The sequence below is a fragment of the Bos indicus genome, chromosome 8 (genome assembly GCF_029378745.1).
Source record: "Bos indicus isolate NIAB-ARS_2022 breed Sahiwal x Tharparkar chromosome 8, NIAB-ARS_B.indTharparkar_mat_pri_1.0, whole genome shotgun sequence".
NCBI classification, from domain to species: domain Eukaryota; kingdom Metazoa; phylum Chordata; class Mammalia; order Artiodactyla; family Bovidae; genus Bos; species Bos indicus.
In genome coordinates this window covers 74,589,064-74,613,179 of record NC_091767.1, presented here as the reverse complement: position 1 = coordinate 74,613,179, position 24,116 = coordinate 74,589,064, and the positions used below count along the sequence as shown (strand labels likewise).

General features: G+C 47.0%; 1 protein-coding gene across 1 annotated transcript in view; it reads right to left on the bottom strand.

Moving 5' to 3' along the window:
- Window positions 1-1,123: 1,123 nt before the first annotated feature.
- The window catches only part of EPHX2 (epoxide hydrolase 2), a 71,210-nt gene continuing 48,217 nt past the window's right edge, over window positions 1,124-24,116 (bottom strand). Inside the window, exons 12-19 of the mRNA XM_019966396.2 lie at window positions 20,722-20,833; window positions 12,019-12,090; window positions 9,814-9,847; window positions 8,534-8,636; window positions 7,087-7,156; window positions 3,439-3,519; window positions 1,745-1,803; window positions 1,124-1,600 (exon numbers count right to left, since the gene is read on the bottom strand). Coding sequence (XP_019821955.2) covers window positions 1,522-1,600; window positions 1,745-1,803; window positions 3,439-3,519; window positions 7,087-7,156; window positions 8,534-8,636; window positions 9,814-9,847; window positions 12,019-12,090; window positions 20,722-20,833 — 610 coding nt within the window. The 3' untranslated portion in view covers window positions 1,124-1,521. The remainder of the gene's footprint in view (window positions 1,601-1,744; window positions 1,804-3,438; window positions 3,520-7,086; window positions 7,157-8,533; window positions 8,637-9,813; window positions 9,848-12,018; window positions 12,091-20,721; window positions 20,834-24,116) is intronic.

Genomic DNA, 24,116 nt, shown 5'->3' with positions numbered 1-24,116 from the left:
GATGTGAACTGGGCCTGAATTCTGCTCAAGAATGAGGAAACCATTGCTAACAAAAACCAGGTTTCCTTCCCTCCCTATAGATGGCAAATGGAGATTGTAGTTGAAGTCTGATTGCCCTTGGACCCGTTGGAGTAACAAACTGTACTCTGCTGTCTTGAGTGTCCTCCAAGATGTGTTTTGTGACTCCACATTCCACAACACAACCACTAAGAGTTTAGTGCTATTAATGTCCTTTTTTTTAACAGAGGAAGCTGAGGCAGAGGAAACCCTTTCTTGAGGTCACACTGTGATCGGTGGCCCAGCAGAGTTTGATCTGGGTAGTCTGACTCCAGATTTAGAAAAGAGAAGAGCTTTTGCTGGAAGGAGCTCTGCTTGAAGAACCAGATACCATGTGTCTGAATCTAGGCTCTGTCCCACAGTAGCCCAGTGACCTTGGGCAAGTTATCCGACCCTCAGTTTTCCTAATCTGCTAAATGGGAAGAATAAGAGATGGTCTGTATGGGGCTCCAGGCACACAGAAGTACTTAAAAATGAGCTTCTGGGACTTCCCTGGGGGTCCAGTGGCTAAGACTTCATGCTCCCAATGCAGGGGGCCTGGGTTTAACCCATGGTCAGGAAGCTAGATCCCATATGCTGCAACAAAGAGTTCATACGCTGCAACTAAAGATCCTGTGCGCCACAACTAAGATCAGGCATAGCCAAATAAATAAAAATAAATATTTTTTTTAAAAGAAGCATGATAGCTGCTAACATTTCTAACCTATCCCTTGCTTTCTACATATACCTAGATACACATGCCATTTTTTTTCCTAGTTAATTTATATTCATCAGAATTCAGCCTGGTGACACCACCTTGTCCACAAGACTGCCCTGCAGGAAGAGCAGCGAGGGAGGTGAGCATAAGTTACTGAGGACACCGTGCCAGGGGAGCAGGGAGACAGGGTGAAAGGCTAAGTGTGGCTGGCTGGTGGCCCCTCTATCCGACAGCACAGATTATTTTTATAACATCAGAAAGTTCTACCCGACAGCGTTGTTCTAGGCCATGCAGAGTCTTGCAGACACAAGTGCAGAGGGAACTGGATTCACAGTTACCCTGCCTTCCTCCCAAGAATGAAAACAGCAGTATCATCATTGCCTTTGCTTTATTGAATAAAGGAGCTCTCATCTCTGCTGAAAAGCGTCTCAATTGCTGATTCTGCATAATCAAAATAGTGAATTGATCCGTTAAAGAGAAATCACCCCCTGATCATCTCATTCTGTCCTCCACAGAACACTAACCACCCTTAGAGACAAATTGATGCCTTTGTACCCAGAGAATTAATCACATGTGATTTTTCCCATATCTAAAATTAGGTCAGACTTGACTCATTTCATTGAAAGAAAAGCATTCTTGGCTGCAAACCCCTTCTGAATGATGCTGCTGGTTTTGAGAGACACATGTAAAGCTTCATGTGGGTACCAGAGCAGTTCCCCAGCAGATGAAGAGGTCAGAATGCCTGCTGGCAGCTGACACATCACACCCTAAAGCTTTGAGACCACCGGCAGGTCCTGGGCGTCAGTCTCCAGCCACTCAATGAGGATCCGATTCAACTCAGTGGGCCTGGAAAGGGAACAGAAGGCAATTCCCATTTGTCTCCACCCACTCACCTGGCTCGCGGGAAGGTAGGGGTGACGAAGCGAGCAGCTCATTGGAGGTGAACAGGGAGCCCTGCTGTCCCCCACCCAGGGACCCCCATCTCCTTACTTCTCCATCTGTGTCCAGTGTCCACAATCCTTAATGTGTCCCCTTTTCAGGTGGGGAATCTGGAAGAAAATCCCACCCAGAAAAGTAAATGGCAGAAGGCAAGTTTTCTGCTCTCCACAGGCCACCCTGCTGAAAACCCCACATTATTTACAAAAGGAATGACCACTGCTCAAGTTCCTACTATGTATTAGGTGCTCTAAACACACTGCACCATTTAACCTTGACCATGATCCTCTGGGTAACTTGAAGGCTCAGAAAAGAAGCTAGGTGACTGGCCCAAAGCCACACAGAAAGTGGCTGAGCTAAGACTCAAATTCAGGCTGACCCATACTCATCACAACAGACTGCCTCCCTTCAGAACCATTAGGACTTGGTCCATTCGCTACCTGGAAAAGGCCAAGTCAAGCTTGGTTGACTCTTGCCCTGCAGCCATGATCTTGTCCCCTCCCCAGGCTGCCTCCCTCCTCCCTGGTGGTCTCCGTGCAGGGCTGTTCCGCCTCTCTTTGGCACCTGAACCCCCAAAGTAGGTCACAGCCCTTTCTTGACTGGTTCCACAGTCCACAAAGGGCGTCCTTTGCAGCAGCCCTTGAAACACAGTCTCTCTGTCGCACGAGATGATGCTAACAAAGCCACGGCCAAGTGCAGGCGAATGCTCTCAGTATCCAGCCCCAATACTTGAGCAGTCATGGTGACCCCACTCAAGACCTCCCAGTTCCCACCAACCTCCAAGCTTTTGTCAGAGAACACTTCCAAATCACAGCTTTGACTCTTGAGAGTCTCTTGGACAGCAAAGAGATCAAACCAGTCAATCCCCAGAAATCAACCCTGAATATTCATTGAAAGGACTGGTGCTTAAGCTGAAGCTCCAATACCTTGGCCACCTGATGTGAAAAACTAGATGCTGGGAAAGATTGGAAAAGACCCTGATGCTGGGAAAGATTGAAGGCAGGAGAAGGGGATGACAGAGGATGAGATGGTTGGATGGCATCACTGACTCAATGGACATAAGTTTGAACAAACTCCTGGAGGTGGTGATAGGTAAGCCTGACATGTGGCAATCCATGAGGTCACAAAGAGTCGGACGCCACTTAGCGACTGAACAACAACAACAATTCCACTTCAGTGGGCTCCATGCGCTTAGGTCCATGCAGCTCAGCAGCTCCTAGCAGGCTCAGGGAGACCCTGATGCCTATCGGGTTCCTACCATGCTCTGAGCTCTTTCATCTACCCTCACCTCTCAACACCCCATCTCGTCTCCCATTCTCTCTCTGCCAGGCAAGCCTTAAGAGTTCCTCAAGCCCAGAAGTGGTGGTCAGCATTTCTGTGAAGCCCCTGCTCCCAGCTGTGCCCCTATCCTCCCAAGCCTCTTGGGTACCGCATTAACGGCTGGCCATGAGCTCCTGCATGGCGGGCTCCGTACCTTCTTCATCTTTACCTCCCTGGTACCTAGCACTGTCCCAATGCGTCTCAGTGCACTGTAAAAGCCCATGAGATGAAAGAGTGAGTGATGAGAGACTGCAGCAGGGTGGTGGAAAGGAGGTCTTAATTGCTACTCCCCAAAGGTGACTATCTCACTGTGGAGGAAGGCCTTATTAAGCAAGTGGTTTCCCTGAACATCCCACTCTGCATCCTCTGGGACACCTGAGACCTCTGCCAGGAAGCCCCGATGACCCCTAGCAGGACTGTTCCCTTACCCAGTCCTCCATATGCTTGGACATCTCAGGAGTGAGCACCAAGTCCTTCTCCGCGGTGACCATCAGGGCTGGAATCAGGATCTGGGGAGAAATTAACAGGAAGTAGAAGCGATTTTCACGCTTGGGCTCCCCCATCACCTGGGAAAGGAAATGTTATTTTCACGCCCTGTAGCTTCCTCCACTTGTTTAGTCGCCAAGTTGTGTCTGATTATTTTGTGACCCCATGGACTGTAGCCAGCCAGGCTCCTCTGTCCATGGGATTCTCCAGGCAAAAAAACTGGAGTGGGTTGTCATGCCCTCCTCCCAGGGATCTTCCTGACCCAGGGATAGAACCTGAGTCTCCTGCATTGGCAGGCGGGTTCTTTACTACCGAGCCTCTCTTAACTCCCCCCAAAAGACCCCTCAGAGCACTACTGTGGTCTGGCTTTGTTTTCACCACATGCTTTGTGCGAAGGAGGCACCACGATTATTGAAGATCTACAATGACTGTGTAAGAGATTAGAAAATGTATTAATATATCTCGGCCTCTGCCCCTGGTGCCTGACACAGAGCTCCTGAAGCCCTTGTAAATTCCTAAGTAGTAAGCATTCTCAGAGCATCTTTTGTTCTAATGAGGTGACTCTGGGTGGGTTCCTGGGTGGGAGCTCATCACCAGAAAGACAAAGCCAGGATTAGAAGCTTGGGATTTTCAGCCACTTCCCCCTTCCCCACAATGTCTGGAAGGGGAGGGAGGAAGGAAGGGCTGGAAGTGAAGTTAATAATTGATCGTGCCTACATGAGGAAGTCTCCATGAACATCCACCCAACTCCAGGAGCATGGAGTTCAGAGACCTTCTAGGCTGGTGAAATCCACACTGAAAGGGTAATATGCCACAACTCCAGGGAGACAGAGGCTCCTGTGCTTGGGACCCTCCCAGATCTTGCCCTGTGCCTCCCTTCATCTGGCTGTTCATCTGTGTCCTTTATTAAATTCTTTTATAAACTGGTTAGGGTTAGGGTTCTCCAGGGGATCTTCCCAACCCAGGGATCGAACCTGGGCCTCCTGCATTGCAGGCAGATTCTTTCCCGACTGAGCCACCAGGAAAGCCCGAATAACACTTTATAAACAGGTAAACAAAAGTGCTTCCCTGAGTTCTGTGAGCCACTGTAACAAGTTAATAGATTCGGGGGGTGGGGTTCTGAGACCCTCCAATTTATAGCCAATCAGTTGGAAGCACAGGTGACGACTTCAATGTGGGGCTGGCATCTGAAGTCGAGGGGTCAGTCTTGTCAGACTGAGCCCTTAACCTGTGAGCTCTGATACCCTCTCCAGGTAGATAGTGTCAGAATAAGTTAAATTGTAGGCCACCTAGCTCGTGTGGCAGAGAACTGCTTGGTGTGTGGGGAAAAACCTCCACACATTTGGTGGTAGTAAGTGTCAGAAAGAAAGTGTTTTGGGGACTTCCCAGGCAGTCCAGTGGATAAAACTCTCTGCTTCCAATACAGAGGGCTTGGGTTCGATCCCTGATTGGGAAACTAGACCCCACATGTCGCAGCTAAGACCTGGTCCAGTCAAATAAATAAATAAATAAATAAATAATTTTGTTTTGAAAAAGAAGACAGTGTTTTGTGTGAAAGTAAAAGAGACACAGAGAAGGAAAAGACTGTGTTCTTCTCAATTGGATGGATTTGGGCATGTAGTGACCACTCAGGTTCCGTGTATGTGTGTGTAATACATGCATGTGGTCTGCTCCAGGGACTGATATTTCTGGAACCAATCAAATGGCACCAGGAAGGAGGAAGATGCCCTCGGATGGGTGGAGATCAATATTTCTTTTCTTTGAATTGAACGGATGCTTTAGAAGGGCAGCCAACATGGTGACCAGCATGACATTCGAGGCAGCAAAATGACTTCACTTTTGTCCTCTGATAAATGGGGCACTGCCAGATCGAGAGAGCCCCTCTTTATTCTTGTTCTCATGCCACCATTACAACTTCCAGACAGTGTTCATTGTCTCTGGTTAAGGAATTTGCACTATTTTTTTTTTTACCTACAATGCAGAGCTGTGTGCTTCTCACTGCTCCCCCTCCTCTGAGGAGTGAAGACCCAGGGGTGGCTTTGTGGCTGAAATGAATCCTGAGGCTGCTGTGGGGGGCTGTGGAGGGACGCCCTCCGCAGTGTTCCAAGGGAAAATGTGAAGGCATAGTAGAGGTGTAGAAGGAGGTGGGAGAGAAGAGCTGGAAGGAAACCTCAGAAGAAGGGGTCCCCAACCTCAGATCCCTGGGCTTCACCTCCCTAAAGACCTCATCTTCATCCCTCACGCTATGAGAGAATCTACCGATCACACTGGGGTTTTGTCCATCACAGAGTAGAGTGATGATTGGCTCAAGAGCATTAATTAAGCCACTACTATGTATCAAGCATTGTTCTAGCTCAGCATTTCATATGCATCAACCCACTGTATCCTTACACAGATCCTGAGGAAGGCACCACTCTTGCCATTTCCATCTTAAGCAGCCACAGAGAACAGAGTGGGTAAGTGCCTTGCCCAAGGTCACACAGGGATTACAAGGCAGTTTCTGCCCATCCTGTTCTTTTTTCTTTTTTTAAATTTTATTTATTTGGCTGTCAGGTCTTAGTTGCAGTACATGGGATCTTTAGTTACATGTGCTCAGTCGAGTCTGACTTTCTGCAGCCCCATGAACAGCAAACTGGTAAGCTCCTCTGTTCATGGGATTCTCCAGGCAAGCATGGCAGGTTGCCATGCTCCTCCAGGGGATCTTCCAGACCCAGGGATAGAACCCAGGTCTCCTGCATTGCAGGCAGATTCTTTACCATCTGAGAAACCAGGGAAGCCCAGATATTTAGTTGTGACATGTGAACTTGTAGCTGCAGCATGTGGGATCTAGTTCCCTAGCCAGGGATCAAACCTGGGTGCCTGCATTGGGAGCATGGAGTCAGCCGCTGGAACACCAGGCAAATCCCTGCCCCACCTGCTCTTTACTATGTTTCATGTTCTCCTGACTGAATACCTGATCCCGAGAGGTTGGGACCGCCCTTGTTTTATTCGTCTGGTGCCCCAAAGTCTAGTACAGTTCCTGGCACATGGAGGATGTTCATTTTCACCTGAATCAAGGAGATGGCTGGGGTTACCGAATGAGCGGGGGAAGGTGAAAATGCAATTTCCATTAGATTTTTAATGCTCTGAGTGTAAACCTGGGACCCCATTACTCCGTTTGCTGACCTGGAGATTGGAAACCTGTCTTCTGCTTGACAAATGAGGAAACTGAGACTCAGGCTGACTTGGTCAAGGTGACACACCCAGGGGTTAAAGCCCTACCTCTCTTGTCTCTCAGAAAGCACATGATGCTCCTTCTGTGAGCTGGGGGCTTCAACCTTGTGATCTCTGGGGGTTGCCCTGGACCACCTGCACCCTGAGCCGGGACACCACTGGGAGACCTGGGTGAAGTCACCTGGCAGACCCCTGTCCCCCCGCCCCACCCTCTGCCATTCCAAGAGAAGCAGCCACACAGAGGTCCCAAGAGGAAACCCTGCAGTGGAGGTGCTTCCCAGAGCAGCTGGCAGTCTGTCCACCCCTAACTCTGACCAGCTAAGTGGGGTCCATGGATGCCCCGAGGGTGACTTGGGAGAGAACAGCGTGGGACTCACCTTCCTCCCTGAGCCTTTGAAGCCCCACTCCCAGTTCTTGTCCATGTTTCGGTACCAGTTTAGAGGCCCCCTGGGAGGGGCAGATTGGGAAATAACAAGAGGAAAGCTTTTAGTAGATGTTTGTGTTACAGACCCCACCAGCAACCAGCTTGGTGTAGAGCCAGTCTTCCCAGGAAGAGCCAAGATTCTGGCAGGGGGTCGAGAACACAGCCTAGGAGTCACGCCCTGGTGCCTTATATGCCTGCCAGGCTTTGTGGAGCACAGCCTGGTGCAGGCATGGCCCTGGACTGGGAGCTGGCACTCTCTGAAACCAGCATTAGGGGACACAGAGAAGCCAGCCCCACAGGACTCTCCGCTTCCTCCCAGGGCTGTCTCAGAAGAGGGTGGGGAACTTGGTTTAGTGGCCTCACCAGCCAGAGCCACTCCCCCTACCCCAGGAAACCCACAGAAAAGGGATACGAGGAGATGCTTCCTCCTAATGGGACACCAGTGAGTGTTGCTGAGGCGTCTCCACTGGACTAGCAGGGTGGCCCCAGGGCTGTGCCTGGAACATTCTCCCAGTCCTCAGGCACAGTAGGGGTTGGTGCTGTTGGGCCCTTGAGACTTCTCCAGTGTAAACGAGGCCTGGAAAGACCCCAGACAAGCCACATGTCCTTTCAGCATGCACGTTTCAGTTGTCTCCATGGACGGTAGCCAGGCTCCTCTGTCCACGGGATTCTCCCAGCAAGAAGACTGGAGTAGGTTGCCATGCCCTCCTCCAGGGTATTTTCCTGACCCAGGGATCAAACCCATGTCTCCTGAGTCTCCTGCATTGCAGGCAGATTCCTTACCACTAAGCCACCAGGGAAGCCCCAAGTGTGTGTGGGTGGTGTGCTCAATTGTGTCCGGCTCTTTGAGACCCCATGGACCATAGGCTGCCAGGCTCCTCTGTCCAGAGGATTTTCTGGGCAAGAGTCCTGGAGTGGGCTTCTAATACTTTGGGGCTTCTAAGTTTCCCTCCTGTGAGAGGAGGGGCTGGAGCAGATAGCCTTCTACGCTCCTTTCTATAGCACATCTATGCCCCAGTCTGAGGCTCCTAAATTGCTACCCACTTCAGAAATATGTATGCAGTCTTGAGTTTACGTGGGTTTTTGTGTTCTTTTGAAGTAAGAACTCAGAACTGTCTTCTGATCCTCACTGAGATCACGACTGAAAAAAAGCTAAAAACGTGTGCTCTGAAGGGACTCCTAAGCATAAGGGAGAACAAACTAAACTCTCCAAACTAGAGCAGACTGAGCGTCGTCAGTAAAGAGCCTCCTGACACTGGAAGCATTCAAGTAGAGGCTAGCCAGACATTCAAGAGGGCTGATGAGCTGGAGGATCTCCGGGCTTCACCCTGCACCGTGTGAGTAGAAGAAGCTGTCTGCCCACCTTCTCTCTCCTGCGTTCGGGGTGCTGTCCTCTTTACCTGAAACCAGACTTCTTGAACTCCTGCACATAGAACTGGATGTCCTCCTCAGTGACCATCTTGCTGAGGGTGGGCTCCTCTGGGGTGTTCACAAGGAGTCCTCCTGCAAAAAGCCACTTGTTTCTTCACCATCCCCTTTCCATTGTTCTTCACCGCCAGCCCCTCCCCGGGGTCAGATGTCTGAGTTACAACACCTTGGTGTCTCTTGAGACCCTCCACCACCTCTCCTTGTCTTATTAGGGTGCTCTTTGCCTCCTTAAGAGACTATATGGCAGAAGTCAGCACAATATTGTAAAGCAATCATCCTCCAGTTAAAAATAAATAAATTTTAAAAAACAGACTGGGACTCCCTGAGGGCAAAGACGCTTTCCCATGGGTTTGGATACCTGCTCCTGCTTTTATACCAAGTGTACACTTTAAATGTTTGAGGAATGAAGGAATGAATCAGTGACCATGTGAATGAGTAAAGGGGTGAAGGGAGGGAAGGGAGAGGTGTTCCTGACCAGTGACCGGAGTTTAACCCCAGCCTGGCCACTTTGGACAAACTCTGGCACTCTTGTAAGACTCATTTTTCTCATCTGTAGAACAGAGATAATAGTGAGAGTTTTCAGGGATGTCATGAGGATGATAAACAATATATCTAAAAAGGGCTAGCCCAGTGTCTGATGCACAGAGTAGGTGCTCAAACAAGTGGTAGCCATCATCATCATTAATACAAAATACAAGGGAATCATGGCAAAGTCACAGGCTTGGGGTCAAGCAAGGTTGTCTGGAAACAGTGCTGGATCCAGAAGCTGAGGGGATGAGCACTTGGTCTGCTTCTGGCTCTGGCTCCTTGCTTATTTCCAAACTGGGAGAGAGAACAGGGGCTGTTGGAACAGAGCTTGATGGAGGGGAGGCCAGGGAATTGTGACAGAAGTGACCTGGCTGGGGTCTGGCCTGATTTCCTCCTTACCTGGACCAGGTGACCATACAGAGGTCAGGTTCTATCTTGGGTCTCTGTCCTAATCAGTAGAGGATGCTTTGACAAGCTCTGAGAGTTCTCCAAGCTCTTGGCTCTAAAACTCTGTGGGTAAACGGAAGCTGGGGCCTCATGGTCACCCTGGGTCAGGGTAAATGTGATTCACCAGCAGAGGTTCTATGTTAAGCATGTCAGAGTTCAGGCTGGCAGGTGACTGCTTCTGCCCGCAGCCGGCAGATGGAGAAACAATCATTAAACGTTCATCTGGTTCCTGCCATGGCCCCTCCTGTCTCCCTTCCCTCCTGAGAATGTCTCTTACCCATTTCACAGGTTCTGCTCACGGTGATGAAAGTCTGGAGGGAGAAAAGTTAGAAACAACGTCATGGGTCAAGCAAAGGAAATACGTATGAACAGGGCATCTAAAAGCCCTGTGAGTGCCAGCAGACCACACAAATATTCTAAATGCCCAGGATTGCTAGGCGGGTCCTGAGTGGTCAGAGTAGAGATAGCTCCCAGCAAGCTCCAGGTTATAGCTGCTCCTGGGTGCTTGCAGGTCTTGGTAATGTAAAAACCTGGGTGTACCAACCAATAGGAACAAGAGATTAGGCCTTAGGTCTATGGCAGATGGGAAGTTAAAAATGAGATTGTCCCCACCATCCACAGAGTTAATCTGGGGTCATCAGTTAAAGGGTGGACTAGGAAAAACCCTGGAGAAGGAAATGGCAACCCACTCCAGTATTCTTGCCTAGAGAATCCCGTGGTCAGAGGAGCCTGGGGTCCCACAGAGTTGGATACAACTGAAGTGACTTAGCAGCAGCAGCAGGAAAAACCCACCCATCATGATAGAGAGAAATCAAGGGAGCTGTCTATTCAGTTTGATACTAAGAAGATGCTAAAAACACTTCCCTAGGAATTCACAGCTACAAGTCTGCCTTTGCATGTATTTGAGTTTGAATCCACACTGTGAGATCTGGAAAGCCCCAGTAAGTGATGTAAAACACTACAGTAGCGAAAGGGAGCTTGGGCTGGTAAATTCTACCAGGAGGCCTGACAGGAGCAATAAATGCTGGACCACCCAGGAAGGGCATTTCCTCCATGTCATCTGAAGCAGGTTGGAGCAGATTAAGTGCTACTGAAGATGAGCTCGCAAACCAAAATTATGGAACTCTCTCCACTATCCCCACATACACAATAAGGCCCCACTGCAAGAGACAGCAAGCAAAGCAGACAGTAAACAAGACTCTTCAAGAATACTAATAGAACCTGAACAGAGAGAGAAGAAAAAATGAGTATGCTTAAGATGATTAATGTGGCTTCCCTGGTGGCTCAGATAGTAAAGAATTTGCCTGTAGTGCAGGAGACCCAGATTCAATACCCAGGTGGGGAAGATCCCCTGGAGAAGGCAATGGCAACCCTCTCCAGTATTCTTGCCTGGAGAATTCCATGGACAGACCATGGGGTCACATGGAGTCAGACTAAGATAGAAGAAGGAACTGAACAACAAGACTAGAACCAAGACTCTATGGACAGAGATCTGAATGCTTTGAAAAATAATCAAATACAACTTTCAAAAATTAAAAAGAAAAAAACAACTGTTCACTGAAATTAAAACCTCCAAGATGGGTTAAGCTGTGGATCAGACATGACTAAAAGACAAATAATACACAGAAGGTAGACTTGAGACCGATTTCTTACAATCAGTGATAGAAGTTTCTAGAAGAAAATAATTGTCAACCTAGAATGCTCTGATAAACTGTTCCTCGGGCCTAAGAGCAAAATAAAGATATTTTCTAGGCCAAAATATGATGAGTTTATTCCTAACAAACTTATTGAAAAAACTACAAAAGAACGTACTTCAGGAAGAAAGAAACTGAACTGAATATCAAAGAGTGAGGTGCCAGAAGTACTCAGCAAACCAGGCAAAGCAACAGTGACTCCTAACACATAAGACGGGACAGTGGGATTACCACGATAAAGCAGTCTGGGCTCTTGCGTTGCTCCAGAAAAGAGTTAGAAGCATCAACTCATTCTGTACCTTCATAAGCAATCATGCATATGAAAATGATAATGGTAATAATTTCTTAACTGTCACCATTATGATCAGTTCAGTTCAGTTACTCAGTCATGTCCGACTCTTTGAGACCCTGTGGACTGTAGCACACTAGGCTTCCCTGTCTGACCAACCCTGTTTGACCAGCTCCTAGAGCTTGCTCAAACTCATGTCCATCAAGTCGGTGATGCCATCCAACCATCTCATCTATATATACATATGTTTCAAAGCCTTCCTGGTGTGTTTCAGTCAGGACCAGACCTTTCCCCATTATAATGAAGGGACCAGTGGGAGTGAGGACCCCAATCACCCTGACCACAGAAGTCAAAGAAAAGAAGGCCAGTTGCTAACTGCCAGACCCTGACACCCCCATCCTCCCATCCCCGCATCCTCCCGCGGGAGGCATCTGGGGACCTGCACCCCTGCAGCTCCCACTTTCTGCTGAAAACCCACCCCACGCCCCGCATTCCTCACCTCATCATTTGATCTGAAGAAGCTTTTGAAAGTCCGACTCAGGTTCTTTTCCAGTTCAGCCTCAGCCACTCCCTAAAACAATCAAGAAAGCAAAATGAAAGATGCGGCAGAGATCTCGGAAACCTATCTGACCCAAAGCAAGAAGCCCGTGACCTCTGTCCCATTCAGCCCAAGATTCGTCAGAAGTGCATGATTTTGAATTTTCATATTGAAAACATTTTTTTTTAAAGCTTCAAATAAAATATGAGATTCTGACAGAGGTCCCCTCCACCCCACCCTGAACCTGGGAGATAGGTTTATGGCTATCACTTTTTTTCTCTTATTCTAAATTTTTACAACGAGAATGTAATTCTTATAATAATCACTTTATTATTATAGACTGGGGCAGGAATGAAGTGTTGGGGGCTGAAGGGTGGTGAGGGGAAGAGGAGGGTTTGGAGGAGGCCTAGAAGCCAAGGGCGGTTCCATCCACGGGTCTTGAATTGCCATGGTAACGTCAAAACCAACTCCTTTGATTTGGACCCAGGTTGTCTCCCCAAGAACAGGACAGTAAGGTGTCTTTGGCTAAGGAGCTGGGATGCATATCATTTGTGCTCCCAGTTCTTCCCGCCACATGGGAGCTCAAGTTGTACCTTGGACTCTTTCATCCATATCTGATTCTGTGGTCATTTCCAGGCCAAATCAAACCCTGTACCAAACCCTGCCTTCTCCTTGAAGCCCCACATCCCTCATCACAATAAAACAGCTCTGCTCTTCCTGGATCCTACAGGGTCTTTCATGTGCTCTCCGTGGTCCACCCTGAGAAAGCAGGAAAACATCCACTCCGGGGGGCATCTGTGACTGGTCCTGGATGGACCAGAAGCTGGATGTGGTGAAAGGTTTATTCGTCTCCTGCTAGTAACATTCCCAGAGAGTGTTGCCGAAAGGAGGGTGTGGGGTCTGGCTGCTTGCTGCTCAAAAGCCAATAAACAGGCCAGATTGGTGGAAAGGAAAGTTTGCTTCATTTCAGATGTTGACAACTGGAGAGGGAGGGTGGCAGATGTCTGTCCAAAGGCTGACTCCCCCACCCCCACTGGCAACCAGTGGGCAAGAGCTTTTATAGACAGAAGGTGGGGGAACTACATGCAGAAACAGCACAGTCAGCTCTGACAGTCACCTTTCAAATTGGTCATCGGTGGTCCAACCAGCATCATCTTGATTGTTTTAGGTACAGTCAGTTCCAGGGTCCATTTGTTTCCATTTCTTTGAGCTCAGTTCTTGGAATTGTGGCAGCTTATGTCATGGCTATAGTTTGGTCATCATGTAGTTAACATCTTCAACCTGGGATTTCAGTATCTACAAGACAACTTAACAGGAGATGACTCAGAATATTATCTATAGCCCTTGAGAAAGAACTAAAGGTCCTCAACTATGCTTAATGAGTACATTACTGTTATTTGGTTTCTTTTGACTCTTTTCCTTTGTTTTAACTGTTTCTTACTTGTCTGATTAAACTTATTCTCTGACTACAGTTTTCCACAGACAAAAGGCTGGCAGATGATATGGGTGGGCTTGGGGCAAGGACCCTAATAGGGTCCTGCTCTGTTTTAAGAGGAGGGTCCTGTAAGCCAGGCTGGCAAAGGGTGCTGGTGGCCCTCAGACCCTGCACACTTAAAGAGGTCCTGCTACCCTGCACTTGTTTATTCTGTAGGTTGCATATCATGAGAGCTCTGGATTTACAAGAGAGTGGCACTACAGGCAAGGAAACATTTATCATCAAGCAGCGCTGCGTCAGCAGTTTGAGGTTTTCTGATGAAAGCAATGTTGGCATGTTAATCACAGTCCTTTGACAAGCATAGGATTCCATCACGATGGAGAATCAATCGTGGCCTTCAGTGATGTGATGAATGTTGGGGCCAGAAATAGCCATGGAAGGCAGTGCATTTTATGTGCTCAATAAAGGCCCCGCATGTTACCACAGGTCATCATTCTTCTTCTTCTTCTTTTTTCTTTTTATTGGTTTCTTTGCTCTCTTATTTATTTATTTTATTTTTGACTGTGCTGGGTCTTCATTGCTGCTCAGGCTTTTCTCTAGTTGCGACAAGCCCCCAGAGGCTACTCTCCTGTGGCAGTGTATAGGCTTCTCATCGTGGTGGCTTCTCTTGTGTGGAGCACAGGCTCTAGGGCGCCCAAGCTTCCACGCTTGCAGCATGTGGGTTCAGCAGTTGCGGCTCCCAGGCTCTAAAGTGCTGGGTCAGTAGTTGTGGCCCATGCGCTTAGCTGCTCTGCAGCATGTGGGATCTTCCTGGATCAGGGTCGAACCTGTGTCTCCTGCATTGGCAAGTGGATTCTTTACCACTGAGCCAGTAGGGAAGCCCCATCATTCTTATTTATTGTGAACAGCCCCCATCTGGGAAACAGCTTGGTGTTCATGAGCTTGGGATATGTCTCAGCATGTGGAGGAATCTCCACGGGGTCAGAGGTCTGGACAGGCTGCAGAGCTCAAACAGTCCGTAAAAGAGCAAATGAATAACAAAAGGGTCAACCAGAAAATCAAAGAGAACACAAAGGTAAATAAGTCTGTCCACCCACATGAAAGCATATCAGATCAACAGGGGTGATGAGGACAAAGGTGAGGGCCAGAAGGGGAGATAAGAGCATTTGTACTCTGGTGGTGTGGTCTGTTGATATTCTCGGGCTCTCTGTAATTTACAAAAGGTGTTACTCTATTTTTAAGTCCCACAGACCAATGACAAGCCTCCTGTTAGTCCACTGTATGGGGCTCCTCCCTTTGTGCTCCTGATCAGAAGAATTAAAGGATGAACTTTGGAATCTAACAAACAAGGTTTCAAGCCCCACTGCAAGTGCTAATCACTTAGTTGGGTCCAACTGTTTGCAACCCCATGGACTGTAGCCCTCCAGGCTCCTCTGTCTGTGCAGTTCTCCAGGCAAGAACACTGTAGTGGGTTGCCATTCCCCTCTCCAGTGGATCTTCCCAATCCAGGGATAGAATTTGGGTCTCCTGTATTGCAGGCAGATTCTTATCTGTCTGAGCCACCAGGGCAGCCCCACTACTTCTCCTTATTAACTGGGCAACTTAATCTTCCAGAGCCTCAGTTTCCTCATCTGTAAAATGGGAGTTTTATAAGGATAACAGGAGATAATGCCTGTTTCTGATCATGCCTGGAAGAGTATACGTAGGAGAGATGCCAATAAATGGTGATTATTATTGTTGTTATTATTACCTCCATAGTTAAAAGTGACTTGGATTTTCTTTTGTTCCATTTTCAAGGGCTTTTCCCTTTCTTTGTCTTTTAGCCACCACCATTTTGGACTCCTTTTTCCTATTCTAACTACCTAACAGTTAAAAGTTATTTGATTGCATAAGAATTGTCTTTGGTGGGAATGTCTTCTAAATGACCACATGGATTGTGGCTTTTATTTTTTTGCCCTCTACTGTAAGCTCCTATTCACCAAAGAAAGTGAAAGAAAATGCAGATTTTATGGCAGGAAGTGAAGAAGAACTAAAGAGCTTCTTGATAAAAGTGAAAGAGGAGAGTGAAAAAGTTGGCTTAAAACTCAACATTCAGAAAACTAAGATCATGGCATCCGACCCCATCACTTCATGGCAAATAGATGGGGAAACAGTGGAAACAGTGGCTGATTTTATTTTTCTGGGCTCCAAAATCACTGCAGATGGTGACTGCAGCTATGAAATTAAAAGACGCATACTCCTTGGAAGAAAAGTTATGACCAACCTGGACAGCATATTGAAAAGCAGAGACATTACTTTGCCAACAAAGGTCTGTCTAGTCAAGGCTATGGTTTTTCCAGTGGTCATGTATGGATGTGAGAGTTGGACTATAAAAAGAGCTGAGTGCCGAAGAATGGATGCTTTTGAACTGTGGTGTTGGAGAAGACTCGTGAGAGTCCCTTGGACTGCAAGGAGATCCACCCAGTCCATCCTAAAGGAGGTCAGTCCTGGGTGTTCATTGGAAGGACTGATGTTGAAGCTGAAACTCCAATACTTTGGCCACCTGATGCGAAGAGCTGACTCATTTGAAAGACTCTGATGCTGGGAAAGATTGAGAGCAGGAGAAGGGGATGACAGAGGATGAGATGGTTGGATGGCATCACCGACTCGATGGACATGGGTTTGGGTGGACTCCTGGAGTTGGCGATGGACAGGGAGGCCTGGCGTGCTGCAGTTGATGGGGTCGCAAAGAGTCGGACACGACTGAGCGACTGAACTGAACTGAACTGATGGCAGGACAAGAATAATTTAGACATAAAATTTTTTTCTGTGACTTTCAGCCTCCTCTCCCCCAACACTGTGCACTGTGTATCTGCATTAGACATGGAACAAACCCCCATCAGCAGAAATACCTGCTCAACCATAAAGAACAACATTCTTCTCACATCAACAAGACAACTCCTTAAAAGAAAACCTTGACCTTGTAAGGGGCCACGATGAACCATGATGACTCACTAGATTGTGTAAACTGTTGATAAGACATCATTTAATATACAGCCCTCTGTCTCAAAAAGTGTAACTGTGTCTAGACCTCTAATCAGTAGGACAGTTCTCAGAATTTTCTGAGAGACTGTTTCTGGATTACAGTCCTCACTTTGACTCGAATAAGATTTTGCATTTCTGGGACTTCCATGGTGGACAAACCCAGACAATGTACTGAAAACCAGAGGCATTACTTTGCCAACAAAGGTCTGTATAGTTTTTCTACTAGTCAAGTACAGATGTGAGAGTTGGACCATAAAGTAGGCTGAGCGCCAAAGAATTGATGCTTTCGAACTGTGGTGATGGAAAAGACTCTTGAGAGTCCCTCGGACAGCGAGGAGATCAAACCAGTCAATCCTAAAGGAAATCAACCCTGAATATTCACTGGAAGGATTGACACTGAAGCTCCAATACTTTGGTCACCTGATGGGAAGAGATGACTCACTGGAAAAGACCCTGATGCTGGGAAAGATTCAGGACAGGAGGAGAAGGGAGCAATAGAGAACGAGATGGTTGGATGGCATCACTGGCATCACTGACTCAATGGACATGAGTTTGAGCAAACTTCGGGAGATAGTGAAGGACAGTGGAGCCTGGAGTGTTGCAGTCCATGGGGTCACAAAGAGTCGTACATGACTGAGAGAGGGAACAACAATATGCTTAAGTACACTTAAAAGCATAGTTTTAAAACATCTGGGAAATACTCATCAAGCTATTCATAGTAGCTAGTTCTACAGAAGTGAAGCGGGATCTGACTTTTTATTTTAGACAACTCGGTACTTTTTTTTCAGATAGCAAGCATGAAATACCTAAAGAATAAATGATGTAACAAACCACAAGCAGTCTCTGTAGCTCAAGGAATTACTGTGTTCTAGAGATTAAGACGGAGAAGGCGATAGCACCCCACTGCAGTACTCTTGCCTGGAAAATCCCATGGACGGAGGAGCCTGGTAGGCTGCAGTCCATGGGGTCGAGAAGAGTTGGACACGACTGAGCGACTTCACTTTCCCTTTTCACTTTCATGCATTGGAGAAGGAAATGGCAACCCACTCCAGTGTTCTTGCCTGGAGAATCCCAGGGATGGGGGAGCCTGGGGGGCTGCCATCTATGGGGTCACAGAGTCGGACATGACTGAAGCGACTTAGCAGCAGCAGCAGCATCAGGGATTAAGAAAGATTCTAAACATCAAGGGTAATGTGGATGTAGATAGTAATGTGGATGTGGATGTCAAGGTTCCTTCCTTCTATCTCAAAACCATCTCTCTTAATTACCTATTATTTTCCCCCACATTTTATCTCTATTCCCTAGTTTCTCAGCTGGTTAAACACCTGAAAGTGTGTTTGGTGCTTGAAATTTGCCCATAGCTATGGTTTTACACACACACACATGGACACCCCTGGGCACCATGAAATCTTCTCCAAAGAAATAAAATATAAATACATTGCTAAGGAGAAATAAAGAGGAAGCAGTGTTGGGGTTGGGAGAGGGCAGGGTTAACAGGACACACTGGACGTGCTGAGATGTCCCCAGGGTCAGAATCTTAAGATTAAAAACAAATGGAACAGGTCGTACTGAAGTCACCTAGATTCTATTTGTCTTTGCTGTCCTGAGCTGCCACTGCCTTCTCCTCCTCCTCCTTTTCCTCCTACAAAAAGGTGAAGGTTATAATCCCTTCCCTGAGAAGAAAAACACAGCTTTTGATTTGAGTTTCCACCAGACTTGGCGAGTTCCCAGGACAGAACAGTACATGTTGGCTAACAGTTCAAAGAGCTGGATCTCAACGTGGCGTTTGTCTAAGCTACATTTCGAGGTGCTCCGAAGAACTTGAGGTGGGAGGGCTGGGGACAGGAGTCTGGACACCTGAGAGCTCACAGACGCCACCTGCAGGCTGGAGAGAGGTGGCAGCTGTGGTAGGGAGATAGGAGGGTGGTGGTGGTGGTGCAGGGTAGGTAAAGGGTGGGAAAGAGGGGCTCCCAGTGCCTGCATGCATGCTGAGTCACTCAGTCGTGTCCAACTCTTTGCAACCCTATGATGGTAGCCCGCCAGGCTCCTCTGTCCATGGGATTCTCCAGGCAAGAATACTGGAGTGCGTTGCCTTGCCCTCCTCCAGGGGATCTTCCTGACCCAGGGTTCAAACCTGAGTCTCTTACATCTCCTGCACTGGCAGGCAGGTTCTTTACCTCTAGTGCCACATGGGAAGCCCAGGGCTCCCCGTGCCCACCCCTGAATCAAAGACTTGCTTTATGCTGTGTTTTATTTATTGGCCTGAATTCAGCTTATCTTTAAAGCTATCACCTGGATGAAAACTATCCAACCAGACCCACCTTTTTCAAATAAGAAAACTGAGTGTAGAGACAGAAGCATACAGGGCTTGTCCATTTCCTCACTGAGCAGGGAGTATACAGGCTGGAGGGACTCATCAGCCACCATGGTTTCTCCTTAAGACCCAGCTTGGGGCCCATCCTACCAGGCCCAGATACGAATTCACTCAGTCTGGTCTTCTAGTAGTCAGATCACTAATTTGAATATAGAACACTTCCCTGCCAAGAAGCTTTGTCCTTAAGAACAAAGCCAGCCCCAAACAGTGACCACAGAACAATAAAGGTACTGATTTTTTCCACAATGACTGTAATAACCTTTGAAACAAAAATCATTGCTCTACAATGGCTGCTATTAGTAAGCATCGTTCCCCCTCCCCTGAGGTCACTCTGACCTTGAGCTTATCCTGGGTTGCCCCTCCCCTCCCTGCTTGGATGCACAGGATGCACAGATAAAGTCCAAATTCCCTCTGAGTGTGGCTGAAGAGGAGGTGTGAGGGCTTTGAAGACAAACAAGGCAAGGTCAGCATCCTGACCCAGTCGAGGATCTGGTCTCTGGCCACTGAGAAAGACTCCTCGAGCCAGCTCAGCTGAAGAGATGGGAGAGAAGGCCACGTGATGATGCAAACAGAACTACCTGGCCCAATAGGCACCCAAACAGCAGGAGTTGCAACCCAAGCGTCCATCAAGGGAAGAATGCATGAGCCAAATACACAATGGGATACTGCATGCATGTGCGCATGTTCAGTTGTGTCTCCCTCTGGAACCCCACGGACTGTAGTCTGCCAGGCTCCTCTGTCCACGGAATTTCCCAGGCAAGGATACTGGAGTGGGTTGCCATTTCTAACTCCAGGGGATCTGCCTGATCCAGGAGACATGGGTTAGATCCTTGGGTCAGGAAGATCCCCTGGAGAAGGGAATGGCAACCCACTCCAGTTTCCTTGCCTGGGAAATCTGATGGACAGAGGAGCCTGACAGGCTATAGTCCATAGGGTTGCAAACAGTCGGATACAACTTAGTGACTGAGCGCACACACGCACACGCGCGCACACAAACACACACACATGAGTAGCAGACAGGCAAAGGCTGGATGATAGATGTGGTGAGATGCTGTCATGATCTTTATCAATAGACTCGATCCATCCTTCTCTCTTTGGAGTGTTAGGGAGCATTTTTATCCTTTCTGGAATTACCCAGACATAGCTGGGCATCAGAGTGCAGAGCCCACAAACGGAGAAGGATCAGATGAGGGCAGCTTCAGGGGGGCAGGCCGGCTGGACGATGTTGCTTTCAGGGAATCCAGGGACAGGTGGAAAGCAGCCACATGGATCACACAGCACCCAAACCCTGGGAGGCAACTCTGAAAGGCATCCTAGGCTTTGAGGCACACAGGTGATACCTAGAAGCCTCCCACATCTCTCAAAGGACATCTGCAGGGGCTCCATCTTTTAGGCTCCAGTGCTGTTTGTAACTACAAACATCACTCCTCAGTACACAGAAATATCAGGTCCCAGGCAGGAAGCCAGGAGGTGTTCACAACTAGAGGTGAGTTTCACCAGCTGCTTAGCCAGAGAACTAAGAAGAGGTGGCTCCAAACGAATGCTCAAGCCCCCTGCTTCCCCATTTCAGAGAAGCAGGAGAACCCCATCCACCACACTGCTGTTCCATCAACATCCCAAATACACACACACACACACACACATGCAGAATTGCCATCACTCAGGAAGGACCAGCTGAGCTCAGCTTCACCTAAGCCTTCTTGTGAAACACCTTTCTCACTGAAGCCACAGAAAACTCAAGAGGGCAGACACAGATCAGACCATCAGGGAGAAGGAGGGAGGAAGGAGAAAGAACAAAACCCTCGGTGGGCTGGCAGGGCCCTGAACTTACTGGTTCCTGGAAGTAGAGCTGGTAATTGAAGGTGGGGGTGGCCTTGATGATCTCCATGGTGGACACTTTGGGATTTGACGGCATGAAGGGAGTATTCAAACTGGCCACTGCCCTGTGGGAAGAAGAGGTGTCAAGACACAGACCCCATAAGAAGACAGTCTGCAAGGACCAGAAAGGATCTTATGTATCAAAACGTAGATCGGAGTGGGGGAGTGCCACATACATGATCTTACTTCAGCAGTGCATAGACAACAGGACCTAAAACTAAACCACCCTTCTTGACTTTCCAGTCCAGTGCTTTTTTTTTAAATTTAATTTTTATTTATTTTATATACCCCAATACAAAACCAAAGACATTTTTTATTGAGGTATGACCAATTAACAATGTTGCGGTAGTGTCAGGTGGACAGCAAAGGGGCTCAGCCTTACATATACAGGCATCCATTTTCCCCCAAATTCCCCTCCCATCCAGGCTGCTGCATAACATTGAGCAGAGTTCCCTGTGCTGTACAGTAGGTTCTTGTTGGTTATACATTTTAAATATAGCAGTGTGTACACGACCTTCCCAAAGTTCCTAACTATCCCTTCTCCCCAGCAACCATAACTGCAGTATTTCTCACCTACTTGCCTTCGACAAAGACATGCACACAAGCATGCCCTCATGTATGTTACATGCAGTATATCTATCTTGATTAGAATAAGTGCATAGCATAATCTTTCTCTAGATTTTAAAAACACAGTCATATTTCCTTCCTTCCTTCACTCACTGTTTCCTCTGTGTTGAGTGCAATTCCATGCCACATACTAGGGGAGAGAAAACATAAAACCAATACTCCAGGAGCTTACTATGGTCTAATAGGAAGCCTAGACAGATACATGCATGTGTGCTCAGTCATGTCTGACTCTTTGCAATCCCATGGACTGTAGCTAGCCAGACTCCTCTGTCCATGGGAGTTCCCAGGGAGGAATATTGGAGTGGGTTGCCATTTTCTTCTTCAGGGAATCTTCCTCACCCAGGGATCAAACCTGGGTCTCCTGCATTGCAGGCAGATTCTTTACCAACTGAATTACTAGGCTTCCCATAGGAATAAAAGAGAGCGTGAATTTGAAAGACCCCATGAATGCAGAACTAACAGAAGTTGGCCAGGAATACAGTTAGCTTGACTGGTTGGCAAGAATTCCATATCCCACTCTTACCTTGGGGAAACTTCCTATGAAAGAAACAGATATATAGGGAATTCTCTTGGTGGTCCACTGGTTAAAGCTCTGTGCTTCCAATGCAAGGGGTGTGGGTGTGACCCCTGGTCAGGGAGCTAACAACCCACATGCCACTAGGCATGACCCACACCCGCCAAATAAACAGTTAAAAAAAATCCCATTAAAAAAAACCAGATATATGAAATTATTAAAAAACATATATATATAAAATATACATATTTTATATATAAAATAGGAGCAATGAGATAATCAGGGCAAAAGAAATAATCAGAGGAAAGACTGGTAAGGCTTACTCCATACCAGCCAATAGAAATATAATTCAAACCATACATGATTAAAATTTTCTAGTAGCCTGCAGTGCAGGAGACCTGGGTTCAATTCCTGGGTTGGGAAGATTCCCCTGGAGGAGGGGATGGCAACCCACTCCAATATTCTTGCCTGGAGAATCCCCATGGATATAGGAGCCTGGCAGGCTACAGTCCACAGGGTCACAAAGAATTGGACATGACTGACTAACTAAGCACAGCACAGTAGCCAAATTAAAACCAGTAAAGAGGAATATGTGAGGTTAATTTTAAACATTATTTAATATTAATTAATTTGATATTAATTTTAATTTAATGTTAACTGAAACGTTAATATTTAACCTAATATATCAAAATATTAATAATTTTAATATGTAATCAATATTGAGAATTATTAAGAAGCTATTTTACATTCTTTTTTTCATACTAAGTCTTTGGAATCTGGAAGGCATTTTCTACTTATAGTAATCTCAATTCAAACTGGCCACATTTCAAAGGTTCAATAGCCATGATTAGTGCAAGTTATGGTACAAATCTCATTGGAAAAGACTCTGATGCTGGGAGGGATTGGGGGCAGGAGGAGAAGGGGACGACAGAGGATGAGATGGCTGGATGGCATCTCTGACTCGATGGACGTGAGTCTCGGTGAACTCTGGGAGTTGGTGATGGACAGGGAGGCCTGGCATGCTGCAATTCATGGGGTCGAAAAGAGTCGGACATGACTGAGCGACTGATCTGATATGATGGTACAAATAAGTTATATTTATGCCTATAGGTTTCTAATGATACCATAGTGAACCCATTTTAAGTGCTATTTAAGTCACAAGTCAAGAAACTATAACTTTTACTAAATACTTTGGACAGAATGGGGTTTTCTTTTTAATCACCTTGACACACTATTTATTCCATATTAAAAAACCATCACTAGATGAGATGATAGCACGTAAATACTTAAAGACTACTTAGTACATATAAACTGCATTAAGATTAGGAAAAGCTGAACCATAGCCTCCTGGCAGCAGCATCTTTAGAAAGGATATACAACAAACAAGGGAGTACATCCTTATTTTAAATAGGTCCTCAAAGCTTATTTGAGTAGAATGGCAAAACCATGATTCAAAGAAATATTCCACATCAAATGTTACCTTTTCTTTTTCCTTCACTCATTGTCTGAATAGAAAGGCAGAGATCAGTGCTATCAACAATATTTTTTAATAAAAGATGCTCCCAGACCCAGAGATGCGCAGTCCTATTCTCTGGAGACCCAGAGATGTGAGACCCTGAGAGGGTCTCAGCTCCCTTACAACCTCCCAGGAATAAGGTAACAGGGCTGATTTGATGAGAGCAGATGGAGGAGAAGCTACTACCCCAGAACCAACAGCAGACACGGTGGAAACAGCACAGGGAGAAAAGAAACAGGAAACCAGAGCACGCCTGCGTGTCTCAGATCTGATGTTATTATGCACAAAATTTCACTTGGCTCATGTTAAATCTTTTAAAATTCTCACAGGAGAGAGAGAGACAAAGAGAGAGAGACTAAGTTTAATAGAACAGCAATGTGGAGACCATATGTTGTTGCTCTATTTCTTTTTGTTCCCTTCAAGAAGCATCCAGGGACTTCCCTGGTGACCCAGTGGTTAAGAGTCTGCTTTCCAATGCAGGGTCTGTGGGTTCAATCCCTGGTCGGGGAACTAGGACCCCATGTGCTGAGGGCAACTAAGTCACAACTAAGGCCCGGTGCAGTCCAATAAATAAAAAAAGAAGAAGAAGAAGCCCCTAACACGGTCTGCAGAGTAACTTTTTGGTGAAACTGATTCTTGAGAGCTGATTTCTTACCTTGCTTTTGAATGAGAGAGAGAAAACAGAGAAGCT